The sequence below is a fragment of the Callorhinus ursinus genome, unplaced genomic scaffold (assembly GCF_003265705.2).
Source record: "Callorhinus ursinus isolate GAN/ISIS: 27379988/994484 unplaced genomic scaffold, GSC_fseal_2.0 scaffold3, whole genome shotgun sequence".
Taxonomy (NCBI): Eukaryota; Metazoa; Chordata; class Mammalia; order Carnivora; family Otariidae; genus Callorhinus; species Callorhinus ursinus.
Window position 1 is genome coordinate 47,319,156 of NW_027397065.1, and position 26,579 is coordinate 47,345,734.

A 26,579-nucleotide genomic window follows, 5' to 3' on the forward strand; every position below is an offset into this window, starting at 1 on the left:
CCAAATTAGTGCCCCTACCCACATCCAAATATATGCTTGACCTCTCTACGTAAGGATACATATTTCAGGTTTAGTTCGCTGCCTATGCAGGACTGCCACATGCCCTATGCAAACAAGCAATACAAGAGTAGGAGAGTGTAAGTGCAGAATCTGAAACTTTCATTCCTTTTCCTCCACAGCAGTTAACCACACACAATTCCCTTCACAGAGCTGGCACGCCATCAACAGTCACTCTGTTCTGCTCCTCTTTGAGTACTAAGACTCTAGACCCAGAATTTCCACCCAGTTGCCGGAACTAACTCTTCCTTTCCTTTTTGATTTGATTCAAACTTTTATCTTTTTGTTAACTGGCTTGTCGTAGATGTCTTTAAAGAATCTCCAGAACTGGCAAAGTGCCCTGGCACATAGCGTTCAAAAATACTTGATGGGATAGTGGTTGAACAGGTCCACAAAATAAAACGACTGTGCGGGGAGGCGACTCCACAAGTCTAACCCCTAAGTCTAACCCCTTAATTATGTACTTTGCTGTAGGAGGTGAGAATGCCTAACCCCCAGGCTAGGCTCCCGCAGCACTAGACCTTCTGGCCGCGGGTGGGACTGGGAGGCGGAGCCCGGCGCGCGCGGCCGAGCCCCTCCCAGCCCGGCGGCAGCGGGAGCAGAGCTCTCGGTGTGGCCTGGGCCTCGGCGCGCGCCGTAGCGGCGGGCCCGGCGAGGCGGGGCTCGGAGCCAACCCCACCCCCTTCCCAGCTACGGCGTGGGGCTGCGAACGGTCTGCCCCTGTGGCTCCTTCGTTCATCCCTGCTGGCTGGTGATCATGGGACAGGAGCCGCGTACGCTGCCGCCTTCTCCTAACTGGTACTGCGCCCGATGCAGCGATGCTGTGCCCGGGGGCCTTTTCGGCTTCGCAGCGCGGACCTCCGTCTTCCTTGTCCGCGTGGGCCCGAGCGCCGGCGCGATCCCTGGGACGCCCCCATTTCGAGGTAACTCCCCACGTCCGGGCCCCCGCCTTCCTGCCCTTCTTGGGTTCGCCGGAGGCGCCGAGTGAGCGTTTCTAGCTACCTTTCTCTATAGATGGGGAAACTGAGGCCCAGGAAGGCTCTGCTTACAGTCACTAGGCTGTTGCGTCCGCGTCTCCAAGATTGAGCTACACCACGCTGTGGCTTAGCGGTCCCGCCTCCTGGCGCTCTCACGTAGGACCGCTCGCTCACTGAAGTTACCCCTTTCTAGACCCAGGCATTTATAAAACATCTTTGGCCACCCTCCCCCACGCAGCGCGGGCGGGCACCCTGGGCACCTTCCTGGGTTTAGGGGCTGCCTACAGCTCCAGGCCCTAAGCAAGATCCTGGAAATACATACTTGTTTCTGTAAGATGAATGAGTTGAGCCAGAAGCTTTCAGGCTCCAAACTAGGTTTTGATTATGCCTTGGGATATGGCAAGCCAGTTACCTATTCTTTAACAAATGACCTCTGACCATATCTAAATAAGAATCACTTTTACATTCTTCATTGGAGCCACTCCTCAGCCTATGCACTGTGAACATCAAGGGATATCAGCAGCATTTTACGGTTGAAAAGAGTGAGGCTCAAGGAGATAAAATGAGTGGGCTGAAGTCTTGTGGCAGAGCCAGAACCAGCACTTGGGATTTCTGATTATGAGTGCCTGGATACTTTTGTTATACCACAGGACAAGTGAGGTCCCACTCATCTAACAACAGTGTGATTCTGCCAGGAATCTAGGTAGCACTCTAACCTGAAGTCTGGTTTTCCTTGAAGTCATAGGGGAATTGGTGGGACACACCGAAAGGGTCTCTGGCTTCACCTTTTCTCATTACCCGGGTCAATACAACCTCTGTGCCACCAGCTCTGATGATGGAACTGTGAAAATCTGGGATGTAGAGACAAGAACAGTTGTGACAGAACATGCACTCCATCAGGTACCATGGCTTAATGGTTTCTCCGACCGTTATTATGTATCTGCTAAGGGTTCTTTTGCTAGCTCATCTGTGCAAGTTAACTTTTATAATTATGTTCTTAGTTGGATGAGAAACTCTATATTGTAAGATGCCTCAAAACGTTTTTGGAAGAAGATACATATAAACCAGAGGTCAGCAAACTACAATGCTGCCTGTTTTGCAGATTGTTTTTATTGCACTATGGCCACAGTCATTCATTTAAGTATTGGCTGCTTGCATACTACAACGGCAGAGTTGAGTAGTTGTACCAGAGATATTACGACTGACAGAGTCTAAAATACCTATTATCTGGTTCTTTACATGAAAAAGACTCCTGATATAAACTGTAAATGAGTGAATGAAACTTGTTTCTAACCTAGATGATTACTTGATAAATCTGCCTCTTGAGAGAATGTAGAAAAGACTCGATCTTCGTAAGAACTTTGCATTAAGCTATTGAAGAAATGTTTTTAAATGGTTCTTTGATCCTTAGGAGCTTAAATTCTTCTACCATTTGGTTCATGTACCCTTGGTATACAGGTGGCACTAACAGTATTTACTAAGTACCTATCGATGTGCCTAGTATTATACAGGTTAAAAACAAACTAAAAATTCAGCCCTGACAAATGAGAAGCAAATGTATTTTTGTTTTGTTTTAAAGCATACAATATCAGCATTGCATTGGTCTCCTCAAGTAAAGGATTTAATAGTATCTGGAGATGAAAAAGGAGTAGTTTTCTGTTACTGGCTTAACAGAAATGACAGCCAGCACCTCTTTATAGAACCCAGGACAATTTTCTGTCTTACTTGCTCACCTCATCATGAAGATTTAGTAGCCATTGGGTAAGTACTGTATCATCTGTACCGGTAATGTATTTTTGTTAATGAGCATATTTTGCATTTGCTTTATCTTCTTCTGTCCCGTTTATTCCTCAGAAGAAGCCATTTATAGGTGTTAACCAGTCCCTGAGCCCTTGGTAACATTTATTCCTGTGACTTCCAGGTCCTTACTATCTCTCTCTCTCTCTGTTTTTATTTCTTTAGTTTCTACAATAGTGTACTTTCCTCATTCTTCACATCTGATTTCAGTCAGCCTCCAAATGTAGGAAATACCCTCTTTCCCCCTTCCCCTCCCTCAACACTTGCTCTTCGAGATAACATTTACTCCCAGAGTGTCAGAGGACTCAGCTCTGTCACGGTTCTCAGCCCTCTGTCTGGATTGGGAGAGTAGTCTGGCATTGGGCTCTCTGCCTGCACCTCGATCACCAAGGTTGTTTCACATAAACTGTGTGAGCAGGCACCCCCCCTTTCCCTCACCACTCCATCTACTTCTCTCCCAAAGATGTCTTTTCACTCTAGTTTGAATATTTGACATAAGCTCTAGAACGTTGGAGGAGAAAGTCTGGCTGGAGTGGATTCAAGAAACTGGGGGCACGGTAGTCAATATACACATGGAGGCTTTTGTTTGTTGTACAAATGTGCATAGACATGAAGCCAAAGGAGAGGTATGTGGGAGTCAAGGGAATATTAAATGGAAGATAATAAGGGCATGTTTTTATACTGATGGAAGAGGAAGAACCGGTTGCACAGATAAATGGTGATAAATACAGCAGTGGTATTGAGAAGTCAAGAGGGGATGGATCCAGATCACAACTAGAAAGGACAAGTGGGAATATGGAAACAGGTACAGGTAGGTTTGTGGATCTGGTTGGCAGAGGAGGGTGTTTCATTCTGATGGCTTCTGATTTTCTCCATGAGGCATAAATCAGAAAGGTAGAGTCAAGCTCAGAGTGGGGCTGGGAGCATGCAGGAAGATGTGAAAATAGTCATCTGAGAGAATAGGAAAACGAGCTTACTGAGGGACATCGTAGGTCCAGTGGTTCCTGTTGAGTGCCAAGCTATGAACCAAAGTCATGAATTCAAAGTAAACTATTCAAACTGATTGAGAAAGGGTATGGTTGAATTCAACAAAGTTTGGGGTTTTGTGGAGTAAATACCTCTCTGAGAGAGATGGGACAAAGGAGCTAAGGGTGTTTTTAAAGGAGTGATTAGGATGATGGATGGTGAAATCTGCGGCATGAGGGAAAGGATAGGAAGACAGGTGTGGGTGTGTAATAGTGAAAACTGAAGGAGTCTGTGGATCGGAGGTCTGCTGGGTGAAGTGGGAGCACTAGAGAGGGAACAGAATGGTTGGTAGACAGGGGTCAGAGAAGGCTGAATCAAACTGACCCTGAAAGACGAGCAAGAATTCACAAGAAAAGAAGAAATCTTTCAGGTAGAAGGAACTGCACATTCAGACACGGGATTGAATCAGAACAGTTTGTTTTTAGAGGATCTTCAAAATGGTGATCATTCCCTGAAGGGCTGATTAAAATTGCAGAACAGCTTGATTACTTGACTATTAGGTTGCAAAAATTGATGGTTTTTGAAGTCCACGTCTGCAAAGATTGATATATGATTTCATTTTTTTTTAATAAAGCTGTAATGGGGGAAAATGTTTTTAATAAAAGAAAAATAAATAGAACTGTAGTGGTGTTTTTTCCCTATAGAACTATCTAGTACGTAAATAGGTATAGCCACTTTGGAGAGCGAAGATGTACACATCTTATATCTGGCAGTTTCACTACTATGCATCAAATCTGAAATTGTCTTAAGTGTGTATAAGATGATTAATGGCATTTTTGTTTGGTTTTGTCTGTAATAACCCAAAACGGAAGCCCTCCAAAAGAGAAACTGAATAGACTTGTGCCATATTCACACAATGAAGCGCTATCCAATAGTATAAGTGACTGACCGGGAACCAGAGTTACATGCATCAGCATGGATGACTCACTAACAATAAGCGAAAATAACAAGCTACAGAAAAACAGACCGCAGGACACCATTTATATGAAGTTTTAAAATATACAGAAACGGGCGCCTGGGTGGCTCAGTTGGTTAAGCGTCTGCCTTCGGCTCAGGTCGTGATCCTGGGGTCCTGGGATTGAGCCCTGCTTCTCCCTCTCTGAGTCACTCTGCTTGTGTTCCGTCTCTTGCTGAGTCTCTCTCTCTCAAATAAATAAGATCTTCAAAAAATACATATATATACAGAATCATTTACCATCATCTTTGGGAATGTAGACAAAGAAAGGCTAGGAATGATGGAACAGAAAATTCACGAATAGCAGTTTACCTCTGGGGAAGAGAGGGAGAGAGGTTTGATTGGGGTGGGATGTACAAAGGACTTCAACTATATCGGTAATTGGGTTTTTTTTACCTTAAGCAGGTTGGTGGACTTCTTTATGTGTATGAAGTATTTCATCTTTTTTGTTTAAAAAGCTATTTGAATTTCTCAGTGTCCTCTGAATTAAAAAAAAAAAATGATAGCCTTGGAATACCCAGATCTAGAAGCTACAGTACTGCAGCTTTTGTTCAGAGTTAGAAAAATAGGATCACTTTAAAAAAAAGGGGGGGAGGTGTAAGTATGTTAGGACAAATTCATCTCTAATCAGAGGGATTGCTGGGCCCTGGGCCCCACAAATAACCGTTCTTCCAGAAGTTCCTTTCGAACACTCTGTGAGCTTTATGCCAGGTAATGTATACATTTTTACTTAGTGCCAAGAGTTTGATTGGGGGGCAGGGGGACCAATGTGTCAGGACCACCAGGAAACAGAAAATGAACATTTTGGAAAAAGGACAAAACAAGATTATTTCTTGCTTTCTTCCCTTCTCCCTCATCCCAAATACACTTACCTTTTGGAAGTGCACAGTGATAACTCCTAATCCAAAATGTTTACTGTTCTGTCTTCATTTTTCAATATTTCTAACTCTTGTTTTTTAGCTACAAGGATGGCATAGTGGTTATAATTGACATCAGTAAAAAAGGAGAAGTTGTTCACAGGCTTCGAGGCCACGATGATGAAATCCATTCCATAGCCTGGTGTCCCCTGCTTGGTGAAGACTGTTTATCCATCAATCAAGAGGAAAATTCAGGTAGCGATGATTTAAGAGGGTTGAGTACTCCTCAGACCTAAAGAACACTGTGGGTAAAACTGTATTATTTGAATTACATTTAAAACTTTAGATTTTACAGATCAGATCTATAAACATAATAGCTAAGTTTCAGAAAGCTTGCAAACTAGTTTTTCTTTGACAAGTTCATGTATCATATAAATTAAAAACAAAATGACCATCTTTACCCTAGAAGAACTTGAAATTCCCAACGGTAAAGTTATAGCACAAACTGCAGTAACAAAAGGCTGCTACTTAGCCACTGGAAGCAAAGATCAGACCATTCGAATCTGGAGCTGCTCTAGAGGCCGAGGTAAGATTGATGTTTGATGTTTCTTTTGTGATACAAGCTGTAGGGATTGGTAGAAGTAGAAACTTTTTATTGTATCTTGTTATCCTAAGAGTGTGTCATCTGCCAGAAGGCAGTTCTTTTCTATCCAGAAAGTTGCTCCCCCAAGTCTGATTTCGGTTTTGGAGATGAGGGTTTCTGATGCATTCTTAGAAGGGGCACTGTTTGTCAAAGAAGGCAAGATGTTTGTTACAAGGATAGGAATATTGAAAATCAGCAAGGCGTGGATCAGAGAAATGGAAAAGAGCTAGAGGTTTTAATGCACAAATGCAGGATAAATAATATATACCCAGTGTAGAAGCACATGTTTAAATGTTAAAGCTCAGTTTATCCAAACTACAGGGACCCTCAGTCCTTCAGTTTTCCCGAGCTTCTCTCTTTGAACAGAACTTTCACCTTCAATTTACAAATTGAGAGGAACTCCAGGCAGAGTGCATATGGCCTTTATAGTAAAAATCAAGCTTTTCTGTTTATAGCAGTCTTCTTTCTCCACTTTATTTAAAAACCATAAAAGTTTTATCATCTTTATCCAAGTGCATTAATGCATATGAAGCAAATAGCACAGTGCTGGCACATAGTTATAGCTTAGTCAGTGGAAACTGATAGTATTATTCTGGAAAACAATTTTTTTAAATAATTGTGGGCTGCTTTTGGACATACTGTGGCTGATCCTCCCAAGTGGGGACAACATTAGGCCAAGAATACCTTCCAGAAGGGTAACCTCTAAGCTTATGGATGTCTAGTACAATGGTTTTCAGTCCTAGTCATGCAGCAAAATCACCGGGAGAGTTTTTGGAAAATGCAGGTACCTGGGCCCTACCTTATATCTACTGAATCAGAATCTCTAGGAGTTGGGCCCTCGCATACATATTTTTAGAGGCTCCACCAGTGAGTTCCATATACATAATAGGGATTAAGGACCACTGGTGAGTAGCATGTCAGGGCTGGAGGGACTTCTCTTGTTGACTGCCATATTTGTCCCTTTTGTTGGCTTTCTTGCCAACTAGAAGAAGGAATCCTGTCCTGCCAACTTTGGAGAATCTGGAGTTGTGTTACTACCTGGGTTCACAGTTCAGTTGAAACCTCATTTTCCCCAGACAGACAATATTCTTAATATGCTTAGGTTGCCAGAACAGCCTATAAAAGCTTGTTTCACCTAAATTAGTTAGACTCGTATTAAAACTCTGTATAATAACGTTTCCATGAGCAAATGAGGTCTGAATTCTAAGTAACCAAACAAACAGACTTTTAAACCACAAACTGTGTTGTGATCTGCTGGGGACTTCACGTGTGTAGTTGCACTGTCTTGAGCACCCACTGACCTCCTTTTAATCTGCAGGGGTGATGATTTTGAAATTACCCTTTCTGAAGAGAAGAGGAGGGGGTATAGACCCAACTGTTAAAGAACGCCTTTGGTTGACACTCCATTGGCCCAAGGATCAACCAACACAGCTGATATCCAGCTGTTTTGGGTAAGTCTTTTTTTGGTCATGCTCTCTCTGACATACTTTGTTTTCCACTCTAGCTTGAGGAATTCCTAGGCTTCTGTTTCTAGACACAGAAGATGGAAAAAGCAATGTGGTTAAGGCTTATATCATCATGGGCCATTTGTAATAGAAAAACCATGAGACAAATTCCTATGCTATCTAATGATAGTACTGAGAAAACCAGTAAGTATAGCCTGGTGGTTCAGAGCGTGGACTCTAAAGTCAGGCAGAACTACATTTCAGAATCAGTCTCTTATCTTCTGTGTGTTCATGAGCATGACCCTTTACTCTGAGCTTTAATTACTTCATATGTAAAAGAGGGAGCTTACAGAATTTACTGTCTCTTAGGGCGATTATAGCCATTCACTGAACAAAATGTATTGAGTACTGGCTTCTAAGTGCAGACAAGGGCCCTGCTTTTAAATGAAATGACAGTTAAAGCATATAAAAATCCTCCCCCACCCCAAAATGTTGATCATGGCCCTACTCCCCGACACTGTCCCAAGAAAGAGAGAGAGAGGGTATGTCGTAAAGCTTTGGGGCTATGCAAATTATGGTGGCATTTTACAGTTAAAGCTGTTAGAAAAATCTATTCCAAAGGTAGTGTAGTACATTCATGTCATTCAAAAAGAATGCAGGAACATCGTGAAGTACTTACTCTGTCTTCTCAAGCAACCAGATTCCCTTCCCCAGGGGCAGTGACTCCTTGTTTTTGTGTGTGTTCTTTCTGAGCTATTTTGTGCATATTTCAGAATATGCAGTTTCTTCTCCTTAAGAGAACAGTTAGCAGATTATTTTGCAATGGAGGGCCCCTACTCTCTGTCCCCAAATCTGCTTGTTTCAGATTGCTTGTGAAAGAGAACTCATGCTTGTTTTTCCCTCACAGAGGCGAGCTGTTGCTGTGGGATCTCACTCAGTCTTGGAGACGGAAATATACCCTCTTTAGTGCTTCATCAGAAGGGCAGAATCATTCAAGAATTGTATTTAATTTATGCCCTTTACAAACTGAGGATGACAAACAGCTGCTGCTCTCCACATCAATGGATAGAGATGTAAGAACTGCTTATTTTGCATTCAGCTTTGTAGAGCGGGGATTTATGACTTGGATGGGATTAGAGGGCTTTTCAAACCATCCATCAGTTCTCAGGCCCCACCTTTGACCCCCGAGCCAAGCCCAGAGCAAGCTCAGAGTTACTGTTACTGGTCAGCACTAACTATGTCAACAGCAGAGAGTTTGGGGAAAGGTGAGGAACCACCAAGATACCTTTTTGTTAAAGCAGATACGTTGAAGAATTGTAGATGTGTCCAGGGAAGGATGTGTGAGGTCATCATGCTTTGGCTTTAAAATATCCTTGTCTGGGGGCACCTGGGTGGCTCAGTCGTTAAGTGTCTGCCTTCGGCTCAGGTCATGATTCCAGGTCCTGGGATCCAGCCCCGCATCGGGCTCCCTGCTCGGCAGGAAGCCTGCTTCTGAACCCTCTCCCACTCCCACTCCCACTGCTTGTATTCCCTCTCTCGCTGTGTCTCTCTCTGTCAAATAAATAAATAAAATCTTTAAAAAAAAATAAAAATAAAAATAAAAAAATAAAATAAAATATCTTTGTCTGTAGTTTAGGTAGAGAAACATCTGCTCTTGGCGAAATCTCCAAGAGAGAATTGGCTTTATTTAAGAGTCTATGACTATTGTTTTGCAGTTAAGCTAGGCTTATTTGATACACTGTTTTCTCCCAAGGTCCTCTGTTAAACAAGTGAAGATTAAATATGTAGCACTCTCCTTCCCCTGGATATAAGATATTTTGCTTTTTGAGAGAGCTCCTGTCATTTTTCAGTGTCCTCAGGCCATCTTAATTCTTAGTTAGGGTTTGCCAAATAAGATTACCAATGCTGTAATAAAGTAGAAACGCCAGTGGACTCTGGGAAATGGGAGGCCTGGGTCTGGTTTATTCATTGTGTGACCCTGAATTCACTTGACATCCCTGGAAATAAATGTATTCTAAGATCCCTTTGAGCTCTATAATTTATTACTTTTTTTTTCCCTAAGAGACACTTTTTCCAATCCTACTGGAATAAATTACGTTATTCTTACCCATTCTTTGAGTCCATCCTATTTGAGATGTTCATTCTCTTTGCAGTTTCTCTGATCTTTTTTTATTTTTAGACCCTAACCCTTGATCTTTCAGGTGAAATGTTGGGACATGACCACCCTTGAGTGCTGCTGGACCCTGCCTTCCCTCGGTGGGTTTGCCTATAGCCTGGCTTTCTCTCCTGTGGACATGGGCTGTTTGGCCATAGGCGTTGGGGATGGCATGATCCGCGTATGGAATACACTCTCCATCAAGAACAACTATGATGTGAAAAATTTTTGGCAGGGTGTCAAGTCCAAGGTTACAGCGGTAAGGATGATTTACTTGAGCTTGCTCTGAACCTTTTTCCAAATAAGTAATTCTTATAAGAAATTAAAAATGACCTGGATGTGCATTCATAGAAGATTCATTTACGTTATAATATAAACACATATTGAATGGTATCAAACTATTAAAAATGATAATGTGTTCTTTCTTTGATGTGGAAAGGTGTTGATGATTCATCAAAAATGAAAATTAGAAAACATGAAATGCAGATTACCCAACAATATGTATATGTTTTTTTATTTTTATCTATTGAGTCTAAAATCAGTAAATGTTTGGTTAAAAGGAAAACCATACAGAATTGCCAAATCACTATGTTGTACACCTGAAACTAATATAACATTGTACGTCAACTATACTTCAATAAAAAAATAATAACAGGGACGGCCTGGGTGGCGCATAGTTGGTTAAGCATCCGACTCTTGGTTTTTTTAGCTCAGGTTGGGATCTCAGGGTTGTGAGATCGAGCCTCACACGGGGACTCAGTGTTCAGTGCGGAGTCGGCTTGAGATTCTCTCTCTCTCTCAAATAAATCTTTTAAAAAATAGTAAAATAATAACAATATAAAGAGAAAAAAAGAAAACCAAACTGTACAGAAGTGTAGAACGCAAAAAATTTTCCTACCCTCCACTTTATTCTCCCACTTCTATAATGCAGAGAACCACAGTTGCAAATTTTATTAATAGAATCCTATTTTCTAAACTGTTCTGTATCCCCACTCAGCAGTGTATCATGCACATCATTTAAGTGTTTGAACCTATTTTTGTTTTTTTCCACTGTATATATTTAACTTTATTCACAAAAAAATATCTGGAAAGATAAAATTGGCAATGGGGTGTTTTGGATGGTGGGATTACCAGTGACTTTTACTTTGTTTAATGCTTGTTTCTCTTAAATAATGAAAATTTGTTACATTTAAAATTAGAAGATACCAAGAGCAAGAAAGTTGTCCGTTTGAATGCTTAAAGGATAACCTAATGGTTCCCTTAACAATATGCCCCTTTCCTCATGTTTTGTAGTTGTCTTGGCACCCAACCAAGGAAGGCTGCTTAGCTTTTGGGACCGATGATGGGAAAGTGGGATTGTATGACACCTACTCCAACAAGTAAGAAATAGAAGATTGTTTGGCCCACTGACCATAATGTCATTGATGGAGTTCATTTTGATTCCTAAACCTGGATGTACATCATAATTGGCCTGGGAAACATCTTTAAGATCCTGGCTGTGAGACTGAGGCTTACAACTTGAAATTTTATTTTTTTAAAAATTTTTTCAGGTCATAGTGGTTCAGCCTATCTGACCTGTGGTTACCACTAAAATAAACCATTTGCTTTTGTTTTCCTTCATCTTTTCTTACAGAAGTTTTCAGGCATCCATGAACATTGAAAGCCTAGTACAAAGAACAGCTCTGTGCCTTCCATCTAGACTCACCAGTTGTTAACATTTCGCCGTACTTGCCTTATCTTTGCACACCTAAAATTAACAGTAATTCCATAATAAGATCTAACATCCAGTCCATATACAGATTTCTTCAGTTGAGCCAAAAGTGTTTTTCCTAGCTATTTTTTTTTCAAATTCATTTCAAATAGGGTTCAACACATTGCATTTTGTTATGTCTCTTTCGTCTCTCTTATTTTAGAAGAACACCCCCACTTCTATCCATAACATTGCCTTTTCAGTTTGAAGATCCCAGATAAGTTTTTGGTGAGAATATTCCATATTTTGGACTTACCTGGTGATTTCTTTGTGGCGATTTCTGACTCATTTCAGTATTCCCCATATTCCCTACAAGCTGGAAGTTGTATCTAGAGCTTCATTGTCCATTCCAGTAGTCTTTAGCCACAGCTGACTACTGGGATGTGCTGTAAGCGTAAATACACTTCAAAGACAGTCTCCCCCCCACCTCAAAAATGTAAAATACCTCAATAATTATTTTGATATTTTGAAAAATAATACTTTTGTATATTGAGCTAAATAAAATATACTATGAAAATTGAATTTCACTTATTTCTTTTGCTTCTTTGAATTTGAATGTGGCTCCAAGAAAGCTTTAAGTTGCATATGTGGCTCCAACATACAGCTCGCTCTATGAATCTATTGAACCCATAGCTATCCTAGATGCTTGATTAGATTCCAGACCTGCGCTGTTCACTTTGGTAGCCCCATGTGGCTATTTATAGTTAAAATAATTAAAATTAAATTGGATTAGAAGTTAAGTTCCTTGTTTCTCATGAGCCACATTTCGAGTGCACAAGGCCCAGTGCTTATTGAACAGCACTGTTCTAGACCAGGGATTGGAGAGCCATGGCTCATTACTTAAGAATGGTTCTACCTTTTTAAATTATTGGGGGGGAAAAAAACCAAAAGACTATTTCATGACATGAAAATTAAATAAAATTCAGATGTCAGTGTCCACAGATAAGGCTTTATTGGAACCCAGCGGCGCTCATTTGTTTACACCTTATCAGAAGCTGCTTCATAGTGCCAGAGCACAGCGGGAGGAGATGTGACAGAGGCCTCATGGCTCAAAAAGCCTGAAATACGTACTGGCTGGCCCTTTCCAGGATAAGTTTGCCAACCCCTATTCTAGATCATTCATTTCTAAGTAAGAATTATTTACTACACTGCAGAGTTAATATTTTTTATATGCAGTTTTTAAGTACATATGTAAAACCTATATGCATTTAGTTACCTGCATTTTTTGTTCTGCAATTAGTTAACTCCATTTTTTAATTCTCAAAAAATAATACACTATTTCAAAGAGGCACTGAAGAAAATAAAAACATTTCAATTTGAATAGCACTGTGTCATCACAAAATTGTTGACTAATTCTATTAAATTAATATCTGATTAATAGCTGAATATCCAAACGAGCCCAGGAAAGGTGTATAGTAGGAGTAAGGGTGCTGCTGTAGACATGCTGTTAGGCAGTATTCAGCCAGAACTACTTATCCTCTCTCTTTGAGCCCAAAGAAATTGGGTTTTATTGTCCAGAATGATAATGATGCATGTGCCAGAAACATGGAAGTAAATAAGTCAACCCCTAGTTTGGCCGTGGGTTCTGGACTCTAGGATTTCTCACATCATACAGAGAACACGGTTTGTGATAAAGGTAACAGCCATACTGCCCTTTACTGACACCTCACATGTCATTAACCACCACAGCCTTCCACATAACCCTCAAGAGCAAGATTTCTTCAGTCAAAAACTTCAAACTTCTCTAAAATCTAGTCTTACTTTAAGAATGTGATGTTACTGACAGGGTAAACCTAAAAGAACTTCTGGTCTTTTACTTGAAAGTGAGGTGGGTCCATCTGTATGATGATAATAGACGCTCTGCAATAACCTTAGTTCCGGGCTGAACAGTTTGCATTTTTTGTCTTGTTCTATTTTTCTCTAGTTGTGATAGCCTTTGCACTGCTTGTAACTATAGTAACATTAGAATATATGACATTTAAGTGAAGTGGGCAACTGGGAGGGGAGAGAGGAAAAATCCCAAACTGGCCAGACTTGGAGGGGAGAGGGATAACATTTTTTGGGGGGTAAAGTACATTTGGGACTTCATCATTTTGGTGGCAGATATCATTACATGGTACTTTAAGTGTTGGCTTCTCCACAGTCAGCTATTTGGAGAAGGATACTGTTAAATTGTTTTGCTCAAATATCAACAACATAGATGGGAACCTTTTAGAAAAAGATGGGTCTGTTTCCCACTATGCCTTCTGTTTAAATTTGTGTTTGTCATCCTCTTTCCCCCCAGACCTCCACAGATTTCTAGCACATATCATAAGAAGACTGTATACACTTTAGCCTGGGGGCCACCACTACCCCCCATTTCACTCGGTAAGTACCTGAGCCATTCTCTAGCAAACATGAGAGCATTCTCTTTCTTTCAGTTGAATTGTAAGATATTCAAGCTAGAAAGTCATAAATATTCTAGTACAGTGACTGCTTATACAGACTGCTATGTCCCCCTAAGGATCCATGAGGGCTGTCATAGCAGGTGATAAGTTAGAAACCATTCACCCATAATAAGAACCCCCAAACTCTAAAGCATTATTTGGTCTCTTCAAGCTGAATTTTTTCATTGTGCATATAGTTCCCTCATGCTGGCCTCTGGTGCCCAGCCTGATGTGTTGTCACTAAAATTTGCTATCACTTTTTAATTTTATCAGAATTACAATGGTATTTGACTATATTAATGGAGTAATGATCATCTGTTTTCACCTACAGTTAAAGCAAACTTAGAATTCCTCAAATGATCTCTTTTTGTCATCACTGTACTCTGACCCTTTACCTCTTCTTGCTCCTCAGCCTTATCTTTATTATCCCTAAAGTGATATCCAAGTAATTGCAGTACATAGAGAAAATAATGTAAATCATCAGAACTCAAGCAGCATTGCAGTTGTAGGTCATTCCTTCATTCATGCAACAACTTGAATCAAACCTTGGATCCCTGATTTGTGCCAGGCATAGTTCTAGCAGTGGTGAAAATAAAACTTGTCCTTACAGAAACCCACAAGAACCACTGTTTGCTTCTTAAAAGTCAACAAGAGGATTGCTGTAATACTAAACAAATCATTGCTTTGAGGACAGCTCCTTATAGTTAGTCCTGCAGCTCCATATATTTAAATGCCCACAGAGTGGAGTGCTCATTTCTGAAAGAAAAGGTAAATTCTCATGAACATTGCAAACATGTTTTTTGATCCCAGCTTTGGCACCCATACTATTTGAATGGCAGAAGAATGTTTAAAGCAAATATGCTGCATTATAAATATTACTGTAGAATTAGTATATCTTCTTACTTCTCCCAACAACTGTGTTCATATGCAAAGAACAGTAACTTTATTCCAATGTATTAATAAAATTCTTTTAAAATAACCCATAGTATAGCCACAAGTAGTTAAGCTGATGAAATGCAAAACTGATAAACTTTCTTTTCTTATCTTATAGGAGGAGAAGGAGACAGACCTTCCCTCACTTTATACAGCTGTGGAGGGGAAGGGATTGTCTTACAGCATAACCCCTGGAAGCTTGGTGGAGAGGCCTATGATATCAACAAACTCATCAGGGACACCAATTCAATCAAAGTGGGTTCTTGTGGTCTAAAGTCTTCTCTGAATCTCTATATCTTCTTGGTTTCCCATCTTGCATCATAAATGCCATTATTAGAGATATCCATTATGCTAATCAGATTCCTTAGATGTTCCTAAAAGCTTCAATGAATTTGTGATTTATAACACATAATGTAGAAATCTTTATCTCTGAGTAAAGCAAGGAACTTAACCAAACACACACATACATACACACACAAGTTTTATCTCAATTATCATGGTGATTTATGATAAATTTTCAGATCTTGGATATAAAGCATCCTTTTCAGGCCACCCACTTCCTCCAGAGTGAGACTTCGATAAAAAGTAATATGGTGGCCAAGTATGGCTGCAAAGTATTTTGCTCAAGACAGAATAACCATTTTATTTTTAGTTTTTTAGTGAAATAATTACAGAATTTACACAAAAATAATACACATAGTTCCCTTATATGCTTGACCCAGATACCTACACTTAATCACTTTTGCCTTACCATTTTATCAAACTGTGCCAGAACTGTCTTTTGAAGTGAAACCATAATGTTGAGAATTCCTTATTCTTGCAAATGAGCATTTTTATTGGTGCTCATTATTTTTTAATGTCTAGCAAAAATAACATTTAATCATAAGTTGAATTATTTTCATCAACTATATTCTTTCATTAAATATTATCTCAACATTAACATTCAACAATGAATAAAAGAGACAAAATTCCTATTCCTAAGGAGCTTTTAGTTTTGTGGTAGTTGAATATATGGATCAAAACTTCACACAAGGAGGGGCACCTGGCTGACTCAGTCAATGGAGCATACTGCTTTTTTTTTTTAAGATTTTATTTTTTATTTGAGAGAGTGAAAGAGAGAGAACACAGGTGGGGAGGGGCAGAGGGAGAGGGAGAAGCGGACTCCCTACTGAGCAGGGGTTCGATCCCAGGACTCCAGGATCATGACCTGAGCTGAAGGCAGACGCTTAACCAACTGAGCCACCCAGGCGCCCCAGAGCAGGCAACTCTTGATCTCAGGGTTGTGGGTTTGAGCCCCATGTTGGGTGTAGAGATTACTAAAAATAAAAACTTAAAAAAAAAAAAAAAACTTCATACAAGGAGTTTGGGCTGGAGTTAGAAATTTGGAATTCCTGGGGCAGCTGGGTGGCTCCATCGGTTAAGCATCTGACTCTTGATTTTGGCTCAGGTCGTGATCTCAGGGTGATGAGATTGAGCTCTGCGTCAGGCTCCGTGCTGGGCGTGGAGCCTGCTTGGGATTCTCTCTTGCCCTCCCCTCTGCCCTTCCCCAACTGCTTGAGCACTCACTCATTCTCTCTCTCTTAAAAAAGAGGAAAAAAAATTTGAATTCTTTCAGATGAATGGTAGCTGAAGAAGCTGTGGGCATATATGGGATGGTCTAAAGAGACAGGAAGACAAGAGGGACAAACTTGGGGAAACACCAACAGTTGGGAGAAAAAAAACAGAAGGAAAAGAAACAGAAATAGACAGGAAGAGAACCAGGGTAGTGTATATAAAGCTTTTGTTAAGGAGACATGACGACCCCCATGTTATCAAGCCAATGGACATGTTACATTCTCTGTTGTGGGATCAAAATCATTTTAATGAAGTTCATTTCACAAGGTTAGGCATTGTAAACATTTAGTATTTACTGGCCTCTCTCTTTTGTCCCAATTAAGGAAATTACAATTAGAATGCTTGCTTTTAGTAACTCTTGTAGTAACTCTATAGGTTATTTACAAGTTGCATAATTAGAACATTTTAAACTCTAGGGATTTTTTTTCTCATGCTGTCATCGTTGATTTGTAAGATATGCAGAGAGAAGAACAATGCTTTTAGTCAAGATTGGTTTGTTTTGCTTTCTAGTACAAATTGCCTGTACACACAGAGATCAGCTGGAAAGCAGATGGCAAAATCATGGCTCTTGGCAATGAAGACGGGTATGTGTTTGTTTCTTTAAAAAAACAAAACAAAACCAGAAAACTTTGTAATTGCACATACATTTATCAAAAGCTGATTAATGCTATCTATAATGTTAGTTCGGGCAGCCTGTTGAATATGATATCCTGATCTGCCCTTGATATCCTTGAATGATCCAGGAGCTCCCTGCATCTTTGAGAATGCAAAATAAGCTAGGTATTTACAGTCTAAAGGAATGTTTGCCTGTTCAGTGTTTGGGCTGTTTTATGCTTCACAAAATGCTCATCTACTGCACTACTGTACTGAATTGCCTAAATCTTTCTTCATTTTTTTAAAATAAGCCTGGGCAGAAATGCTTTTTAGACCTCACTGTGCATTTTCTGATGTTGATCATAGCAACATAGTCCTAATTTAGCCATTGGTTCATTAATATTTCTTTTAGCTTTTCTATAGCACCATTTATCACAAGAGCCTGATAAACACAACTTTACGGAGATTGTTGGGATTTTTTTAAAGCTAAATATACTTGTTGAAAGAACAGCCTTTTGTATCTGGTTCTCTGTAAGAGAGTGACCTTTGCAGTGATAGAGTTATCCTATTCCATTTCACCTTTAGTTGAATGATGGAATGAGGGAGGTTCCTGTTTGCATTCGATTGTAATTTGATCATCTATCTTCTCGTGTATTTGTTATTCCAGATCAATAGAAATATTTCAGGTTCCCAGCCTGAAACTGATATGCACCATCCAGCAGCATCACAAGCTTGTGAATACCATTAGCTGGCATCATGAGCATGGCAGTCAGCCGGAGCTGAGCTATCTGATGGCCTCTGGGTCCAACAATGCGGTCATTTATGTGCACCACCTAAAGACTGTCATAGGTAACTTTGGTTTCTTACACACTAGGGTGGTAACTGTTCAGCTACTTCGCATTCCAAGTTGTATACCTTTTTACTTGCTTCTTGGTATTAAAATGTTATTCTCACTGGTTTTTTCTGCTTTCAAAAGTAACATATTCTTCTTAATTAAAATAAGACGGGTGCCTGGGTGGCTCAGTCGGTTACACATCAGACTCTTGGTTTCAGCTCAGGCCAGAACTTGAGGTGGTGAGATGGAGCCCCGCATGGTGGTTAAATGAGCCCCTTTTTTAAATATGAAAGAAGTGAGATTAGTTTTTTCCTAATATGAAGAAATTATAATCTAACACTACACTGTTTCGAGAGTACTGCCAAGTATGGGCTGTCAGCCATAGTGAAAATAGTTGACGTTTTTATTTTCTCTAGAATTTCCCATAGTTTTCTAAGAATCCTTATCTGTAACAACAAAAAAAAATTGATTCTAGCAGTGGTTCCCTCACGTTAAAAGCATATGGAAAAACTGTTAAAGTAGAGACAGACTTTCCTAACAACAAATAGTAGACAGGGCGTAACTAATGAGCATGATACGTTAGAAAGCTTATCCTGGTCCTTATTATTAGTGGGATTCCAAATTAAGCATCCACTCGGCAGAGGGCATTAACTTAATTCTCCAGAGCAATGCAGATCTTTGTCTACTTTAACACTAACATCTCAGTTTTTTATTTCATATCTACTGAATAACAGAAAAAGACCAAAAAATGGCCGGAATCAATATTACTTTATTTCAGGGGCGCCTGGGTGGCTCAGTCGTTAAGCATCTGCCTTTGGCTCAGGTCGCATCGGGCTCCCTGCTCCGCGGGAAGCCTGCTTCTCCCTCTCCCACTCCCCCTGCTTGTGTTCCCTCTCTCACTGTCTCTCTCTGTATGTCAATAAATAAATAAAATCTTTAAAAAAAAATTTTTTTAAATATATATTACTTTATTTCAGACTCAGAAGAAAGATGCAAGAATAATACAGAGAACTCTCATACACCCTTTCACACATTCATTTGTTAGCCTTTTGTCATATTCAGTTGTTTCTCTGTGTGTGTGTGCACGTGTGCACGTGCGAGCCTGCCTGTGTACATGTTTTTTCCAAACCATTTGTGTTGCATGCATCATGCCCCCATGTCCCTTAATATTTGTGTATCTTGTAAGAAGGATATTCCCTTACAATCCACAACTCCATTATGAACTTCAGTTAATTTAACAATATATATACAATAGTTTAATCTACCATCCATATTCTAGCTTTGTCAGTTGATCCAGTAATGTCCTTCATATCTGGAATAGTCTCTAAGCCTTTGTTTGTTTGTTTTTTAAATCTTTGAAGAATACTGCCCTGTTATGGGCAGTAGATGTCCCCTCATTCTGGGTTGGTCTGGTATTTTCTCATGATTAAGTTCAGATTATATCCATAAAAGTGATGATAACATCCTTGCAAAAGATACTATTTTCATTTGGTGGTTTTTAGAAAGAATGACAGCTAACACTTCTTGCAGTAAACCCATGTGTCAGGCACTGCGTACATGCCCATAGTCTTAACCAATAAATAAATATTGCCTGCTGAAAGTCATCTAGAAAGCATATAGCAAAATCCTGACTCTACGTTTTAACTCCACTGTGTCTTTATGTTGTTGCTGTTGTAGAAATGACATCTTCCCCTTGTCTCTTAGAGAGCAATCCTGAATCTCCAGTGACCATTACAGAGCCCTACCGGACCCTGTCAGGGCACACAGCCAAGATTACCAGTGTGGCATGGAGCCCACATCATGATGGAAGGCTGGTATCTGCTTCCTACGATGGTACAGCTCAGGTACTATTGTGTCCTTGATTCTGTAGGTTCTTCACTACGTATTCTAACTGGAACTCTTTTCCTCTTTTCCCCCAGTTGTGTACATTCTTTCCCTGGCCATTATCTTCTGTAGAAAGGGGTATTCTGAGCTCTAGAAGGCATTTTTGTTCATCCCACATACCTGGGCCTCTGGCAGGCTAAGATTGGGTTTTTAGGTTTTGTTTTTGTTTTTGTTTTTATTTTTGATTGACTTAGATGAAAGGGAAGGTATTGTTAGGAACCAGCTAAATTCTAATGTTTTTTAACATTTCATTCTTATTCTCATATGATGGACTAAACTGATATGAGAAGTACTTGCTCCTGTTTTTTTTTTTTAAAGATTTTATTTATTTATTTGAGAGAGAGAGAATGAGAGACAGAGAGCACAAGAGGGAAGAGGGTCAGAGGGAGAAGCAGACTCCCCGCTGAGCAGGGAGCCCGATATGGGACTCGATCCCGGGACTCCAGGATCATGACTTGAGCCGAAGGCAGTCACTTAACCAACTGAGCCACCCAGGCGCCCCGTAATTGCTCCTGTTTTAAACACAGAAACAGTGGCTATAAATCATGAACAGTTTTTAATAATAAATTGGTGAGTCGAAAATCTTCAAGTTGGAAAAAATAAAGATAAGGTGCCAAGCCAGAGCTATGAGGTAGGACTTTCAGATACAAGAACCAGAACAGACATGAGGAACTGGAGAGCTAACCTCTGATGGATGTCCATCTCAGTGCTGAGTTGTAATTGAGCTATCTGCACAAAGCTAGGAACCAGGAAGGGCTGCCCTCTGTGAAATGGAGACAGGAGTAATTCAAGAAACAGTAAGGAAATTGATAATTTCAGAGAGATGGGGACAAAAAAAATCACCTGTGAGAAATTAGAATCATACATATATACTACACATGCAGGTGTAGGCTCTAACTTAAAATTCACTTCATGATGTCAGAATCCCCAGCCCAAAAAGCATAGAATACTGGTTTAGTACAGTGAAATCCATAGGACGCCATTAGAAGCTCACTCAGAACCATCCCCATAAGAATGTCTCTACGTCCCAGAGTACATAAGCCTCCTACAGGAAATAACATTTCTAAAATTTGAACTAAATCATAAGGGGAAATAAGAGTACACAGATTTTTTTTAATCTTTTTAAACTTATATTCCCCCAAAGCAATAGATTAACCAGAAATTATCTATGCTATCATGTGACTTTTGGTTTTAGGTGTGGGATACTCTCCGAGAAGAGCCTCTTTGCAATTTCCGAGGACATCGAGGTCGACTTCTTTGTGTGGCATGGTCCCCACTGGATCCAGACTGCATCTACTCAGGGGCAGATGACTTCTGTGTGTACAAATGGCTCACTTCCATGCAAGAACATTCCCGGCCTCCTCAAGGTCAGTCAGAACCAGCAGCCCATAAATGCTCCCCTAATTCCCTTACTCCCTTCTTCAGTAATTGAGTTGATCAAGGTCAAGAAAAGAGGACATTCATGTAGGGTGGCAGTGACAGGATGGCATGGGTTACCTTCCTAATCAAGGAGGGCAGCCATGAGGACAGCATAAATAGTAACGAGTATACCTAACACCCAGATCTTGGTTTCTATATATCATTTTTCTGTTAAAAGAGACCAACCGGGGCTTCTTAGAGAAATGGCTAATTCCATGTTGGGACAGGGAAAATATGAGATGGGCCTGGAACATCATCTGGTGTCACAAAGGAAGGAAGTGCTCAAAGAACTGAGATCTATCAAGAGGACAAAGAAGCCAGCTCGGAGGGGTTCCCACTAACCAAATCTGGGACAGTCTGAACTTGAAAATAATGAACAGGAGAATTCCGTTTCTGGCAGTGAAAGATTAAGTTGCCAACTTGCCCACCTGCCATAAACAGCTAGAAAACTAGACAGGGGGCGCCTGGGTGGCTCAGTTGGTTAAGCGTCTACCTTTGGCCCAGGTCATAATCCTGGGATCCTGGGATCAAGCCCCACATTGGGCTCCCTGCTCAGCAAGGAGCCTGCTTCTCCCTCTGCTGCTCCCCCTGCTTGTTCTCTCCCTCTCTCTCTCTCTCTCTCTCCCTCTCTCTCTCTGTCAAATAAATAAATAAAATCTTAAAAAAAAAAAAAACTAGACAGAATAATATACAAGTAAAAATGTTCCAAATAAATGAAAAGATATATCTACATAAAAAATTGTAAAAGAATGCTTATAGCAGCTTTATTTGTAATCACCACAAACTGAAAACAACCCAGAAGTCCATCAGCTGGTAAATAAACTGTGGTATATCCCTACAGTGGAATTCTACTCAGCAATAAAAAGAAAGTAACTACTGATAATCACAACAAAATGGATGAATCCCCAGAAATGTTACACTGAGCAGAAGATGCTGGGCACAAAAGACTATGCATGCTGTATAATTCTAATGTACAGTAGGAAATACAATTTTATGTAACATGAAATTCTAAAACAGGCAAAATTACAGTGACAGCACATGAGTGACTGCCTGGGACTCAGGAAGTGCATCTTACTGCAAAGAGGCAGGAGGGATGTTTTGAGATAATGGAAATATTTTATATTTTATTTGTGGTGGTGAGTTACATGATTATACATCACGTATAATCAGCTCATAAGAGTATTACAGAATGGGTATATTATGTTAAACTATACCTCAATAAAGATGATATTAAAACAGCAAAGGATAAATGCCTTGAAACTTAGAAAGTAGGGGCGCCTGGGTGGCTCAGTTGGTTGAGCGTCTGCCTTCCACTCAGGTCCTGATCCCGGGGTCCTGGGATCGAGCCCTGCGTCTTTGGGCTCCCTGCTCAGGGGGAAGCCTGCTTCTCCCTCTGCCCCTCCCTCCCACTCATGTGCTCTCTCTCTCTCAGAGAAACAAATAAAATCTTAAAAAAAAAAAAAAAAACTTAGAAAGTAAATAAGTAGTAACAGATTAAAACAAGACAGGAATCCATGAATCCATATTGAAAAAAAAGTGAAGGTCTGAATAAATAGGGAGAGCCAAAAGCTCTTGTTCATAATAGAAAGCCAACTAATAAATGTAGAATGAATGATGGAATCAGAAAATTACCATTCAGCAATCATCACCGTAACAGTTTGTGGTCAAGAAACATCAATGGATACTAAAACTAGTGGACGCAAATACTTAGTTTAGTAATTACAAAGGAAAAACAATTTTTCAGGGAGAAACCTGCAAGACACCCCCTTACTCAAGTGATCAAAGTAAACAACCAAATAATGAGACAAATAGAAATTTTGTGCTACCTCGAATGTTGTATTGACAGCATCACTCCTATGTATGCCAGTCCAAAATGCAAAACCTAAATATATTCATGACACCATCAGACGGTGGGGAAAATCAACAAAGTAACTGTCCTGTAATCTTTACAAGTTTCAAGTCCTGGAAGTTAAAGGGAAACAAGCCTGTCTCAGGCTGAAGGGAACTAGAGAGACATAACAAACAAGTCCATCATGTAACCCTGGATTGTTTCCTTCTGCTATAAAAGACATTCTCCGTACATTTGGCAGAACTTGAATAAAGTATGTAGAGTAGACAGCAGTAATGTATTGATGTTAATTTCCCGATTTTGATGGCTGTGCTGTAGTAATGTAGGAAAATGTCCCTCTGTGTAGAATACATACTATAAGTATTCAAGGATAATTGGGCGTCATATTCATGATTTAATGAAATCCTACAAGGGTTTGGTTAACATGTTGATAATACAACTCTAAAAATTCATTGGGAAGGAAGGGAAATGGTGAGAATGCTATCAAAAAGAATGATGTTTGGAGATTATCTCCTAGAGTGCTTTTAACCGAGGGCATATATTTTAGTCTACAGCCATCCCACCCTGAACACACCTGATCTCGTCTGATCTCGGAAGCTAAGCAGGGTCGGGCCTGGTTGGTACTTGGATGGGAGAACATATATATTAGTCTGTCCTTGTCTTAACTATGATTCCTCTAGGTAAGAAAAGTATTGAATTAGAGAAAAAAAGGCTCTCTCAACCTAAGCCAAAGCCCAAAAAGAAGAAAAAGCCCACCTCGAGAGCTCCTGTAAAGCCGGAAGCGTATGATGGAAATGAAGACGAGGGCACCAGGGAGAGCTCGGGACCTGTTGAAAATGGTGTGTCGGACCAGGAGGGGGAGGAGGAAGCCCGGGAGCTGGAGTTCCCCAGTGGCATTGCCTCAGTGGGTATGTGGCCAAATCCTGTGTTTCCAGACTCTAGGAGTTAGTAGGCTGGTCAAACTAAGCCAGGTCCTTACTCAGTTCGAAACTTCTCTTCCTCTGACCTACTTACTGTCCCATCCCTTTAACTTAGGTTGTATCTTTGGTGCTGTCAGAAACTGTATTCGTTTCTTAAAAGGTTGTTTTAAGCCTCTAAACCTCTTGGAAGTGTTAAAGGGGATCTGGTGGAAGCCTGAGATGGAAACAGTGACGGTCTTTAGAGAACACTTCTTACCAACTTGGGCAGGACAAGACTACAGGGCAAAGTGAAACCAGGGGAGTATAGAAAAAAAATTATATGTACCTTTAAGCAGTGGTGCCTATGACCTGTTAAAATAATTAAATAGCAAAAAATACAAATAGAAGCAGTGACTCATGTTTAATTCTAAAATGGAATATTTTGATGACAGAATTAAAATGGCCAAAATCTATGGTATAAACACATCCAGACCCTTTCCATACCAAGGGATGGCTGTTGGACACATAGTTTAGGAAAATAAAGAGTTAAAAGTTTAATGGATTTATTTTTTTTAGGCTTATCAAAATACCTCTTTATCACAAAATGGTTGCACAAAATGTCCTTTACCCCTATAGATCAACAGCTGGGCTTTTTTTTTAAAAGTTCATGGTTGTGTGTACTCAGGATTGTGACTCCATATCACATACCCTTGATATTCTCTCTTGTAATTAAACATGTAATTAGTGCTTTGTCATCTAAATATGTAAGAAGTCTTTTGCCATCTGAGCAAAGTTTCAGAACTCCTGGGCCTGTGGTATAAAATTGTGGGGCTAGAAACAACTTCTCCTTAGACCAATTAGAGTTCCTGGAATACAGACGGTTTGTGAGGTGAGAAAAGGAAGACTACCCATGCTTCTTTTCCAGAGTATTTTATCTCCTATTATGGAATACATAAAGTCATACTATTAAGCCTGGTATAGTTCTTAATTATGAAAAAGAACCAGATTCTGCATTGTTGTTCTCCAAACTTTTTTTCTTTATCCCCCATGATGTAGCTTCTAGAGAACCAGTTACCTGCACTCCGGTTTCGTTAGGCTTTGAAAAGTCAAAGGTCACTGTTAATAACAAAGTCACTTTACTGAAGAAGGAGCCACCTAAAGAGAAGCCAGGTTGGTGTCTAATGATTAAAATATTTTATGAAAGCATCCTCAGATATTACATGCAACCGAGAACTCCACAAAGTGTTTGGTTTTTATTGTTGTTGGTTTTTTGTTGGGGTTTTTGTTTGTTTTTTAGGTTTTAAATATTTGTTTGTTGTTTTGATTGTTTCAGTTTTGGGTCATGTTTAAACACTTTAAACACTTTTTAATGTTTTAATGACGAAGGGTCATTTTGCAGCTGTTGGTAAGTAGGAACTTTTCTGATGCCCAGCAGTATCCTTTCAGTAGGTTACAGTCACACAATGGCCATCCAGTTTTGTGATTCTGATCAGCTTTTCTTCAGACAGTCTGTATTTTTATTACATTTCAGAATCCTTAACCAAGAAGCGAAAAGCTCGTTCCATGCTTCCACTGACTACCAGCCTGGACCACAGGTCCAAGGAGGAGCTTCATCAGGACTGTTTGGTATTAGCAACTGCAAAACACTCCAAAGGTACAAAAACAGACTTCCTTGGCCCATCCATAGTCTTCTGGGAACTAGCACGTAAGAGGTGCTTGTATATTTGTTGAATGAATGCACAAATGTCTAAAATTATTTCTATTTCTACATTCTCTTCCAGGCTTCCCTCCCCGCCCCACCCCAAAGCCAAGCTCCCCATTCTGATTCACTGACAGCATTCCCCAGTGACTTTGAGATGCAGTGCTCTGATTTATTGTTATAAATTGAGTTGTTACCCGCCATCTATGTGCCAGAATTGGTGTGATGGCTTAAATAGCTTACCATGAATCAACTCCTTCAACTGTCGTTTCCCTGGGAAACGGTATCTTCATGTAGGAAAAAAAAAACTTGCTTATTGGAAATATACCCATAATATGGCCGTTCCTTTTTTAGAATTTTGGTGGAAGTTTTTGTTTTAGAAGGTTTTTTATTTTACTTTTGCAAAGTCCTTATTCAGTATCTATTATTTTGATATTTGAGCAACTATATATTTTTTTAATTTTGAATTATACATGTTAAAACGGGATACATATGATAAATGATACTCAGAGATTCAAAAAGAATGTAAATCTTTTTTATATTCCCACCCTGATACCTATTCCTTCCATTTCCCCTCAAGGCCACACAATTGCCAGTTTCTTGTTTCTCTCCATTAATATTTTATGCTCTTCTTATATACATAGCCCTCTTTCAGGGACTTTTTAATGACTTCCTATAACTTACACACCTAATCATATAGTTTTACATTATTAACCTTACTAGAAAATTGCTCACGTGACTTTTTAAAAAACAGAATGAATATTG

The 26,579-nt window shown here is 40.0% G+C and overlaps 1 protein-coding gene across 4 annotated transcripts in view; it reads left to right on the forward strand.

Moving 5' to 3' along the window:
• The first annotated feature begins 739 nt into the window (after window positions 1-739).
• The window catches only part of GEMIN5 (gem nuclear organelle associated protein 5), a 42,963-nt gene continuing 17,123 nt past the window's right edge, over window positions 740-26,579 (forward strand). For 2 of the 4 annotated variants that reach the window (XM_025867163.2, XM_025867164.2), the window contains exons 1-18: window positions 740-980; window positions 1,774-1,934; window positions 2,614-2,795; window positions 5,773-5,924; window positions 6,136-6,255; window positions 7,631-7,763; window positions 8,665-8,830; window positions 9,959-10,171; window positions 11,206-11,291; window positions 13,947-14,029; window positions 15,140-15,276; window positions 17,146-17,219; window positions 17,897-18,078; window positions 19,769-19,908; window positions 21,144-21,315; window positions 23,897-24,124; window positions 25,172-25,285; window positions 25,647-25,769. In XM_025867163.2, coding sequence (XP_025722948.1) covers window positions 815-980; window positions 1,774-1,934; window positions 2,614-2,795; window positions 5,773-5,924; window positions 6,136-6,255; window positions 7,631-7,763; window positions 8,665-8,830; window positions 9,959-10,171; window positions 11,206-11,291; window positions 13,947-14,029; window positions 15,140-15,276; window positions 17,146-17,219; window positions 17,897-18,078; window positions 19,769-19,908; window positions 21,144-21,315; window positions 23,897-24,124; window positions 25,172-25,285; window positions 25,647-25,769 — 2,632 coding nt within the window. In that variant the 5' untranslated portion in view covers window positions 740-814. The remainder of the gene's footprint in view (window positions 981-1,773; window positions 1,935-2,613; window positions 2,796-5,772; window positions 5,925-6,135; window positions 6,256-7,630; window positions 7,764-8,664; window positions 8,831-9,958; window positions 10,172-11,205; window positions 11,292-13,946; window positions 14,030-15,139; window positions 15,277-17,145; window positions 17,220-17,896; window positions 18,079-19,768; window positions 19,909-21,143; window positions 21,316-23,896; window positions 24,125-25,171; window positions 25,286-25,646; window positions 25,770-26,579) is intronic. The other 2 variants (XM_025867165.2, XM_025867166.2) reach the window with 1 other exon arrangement.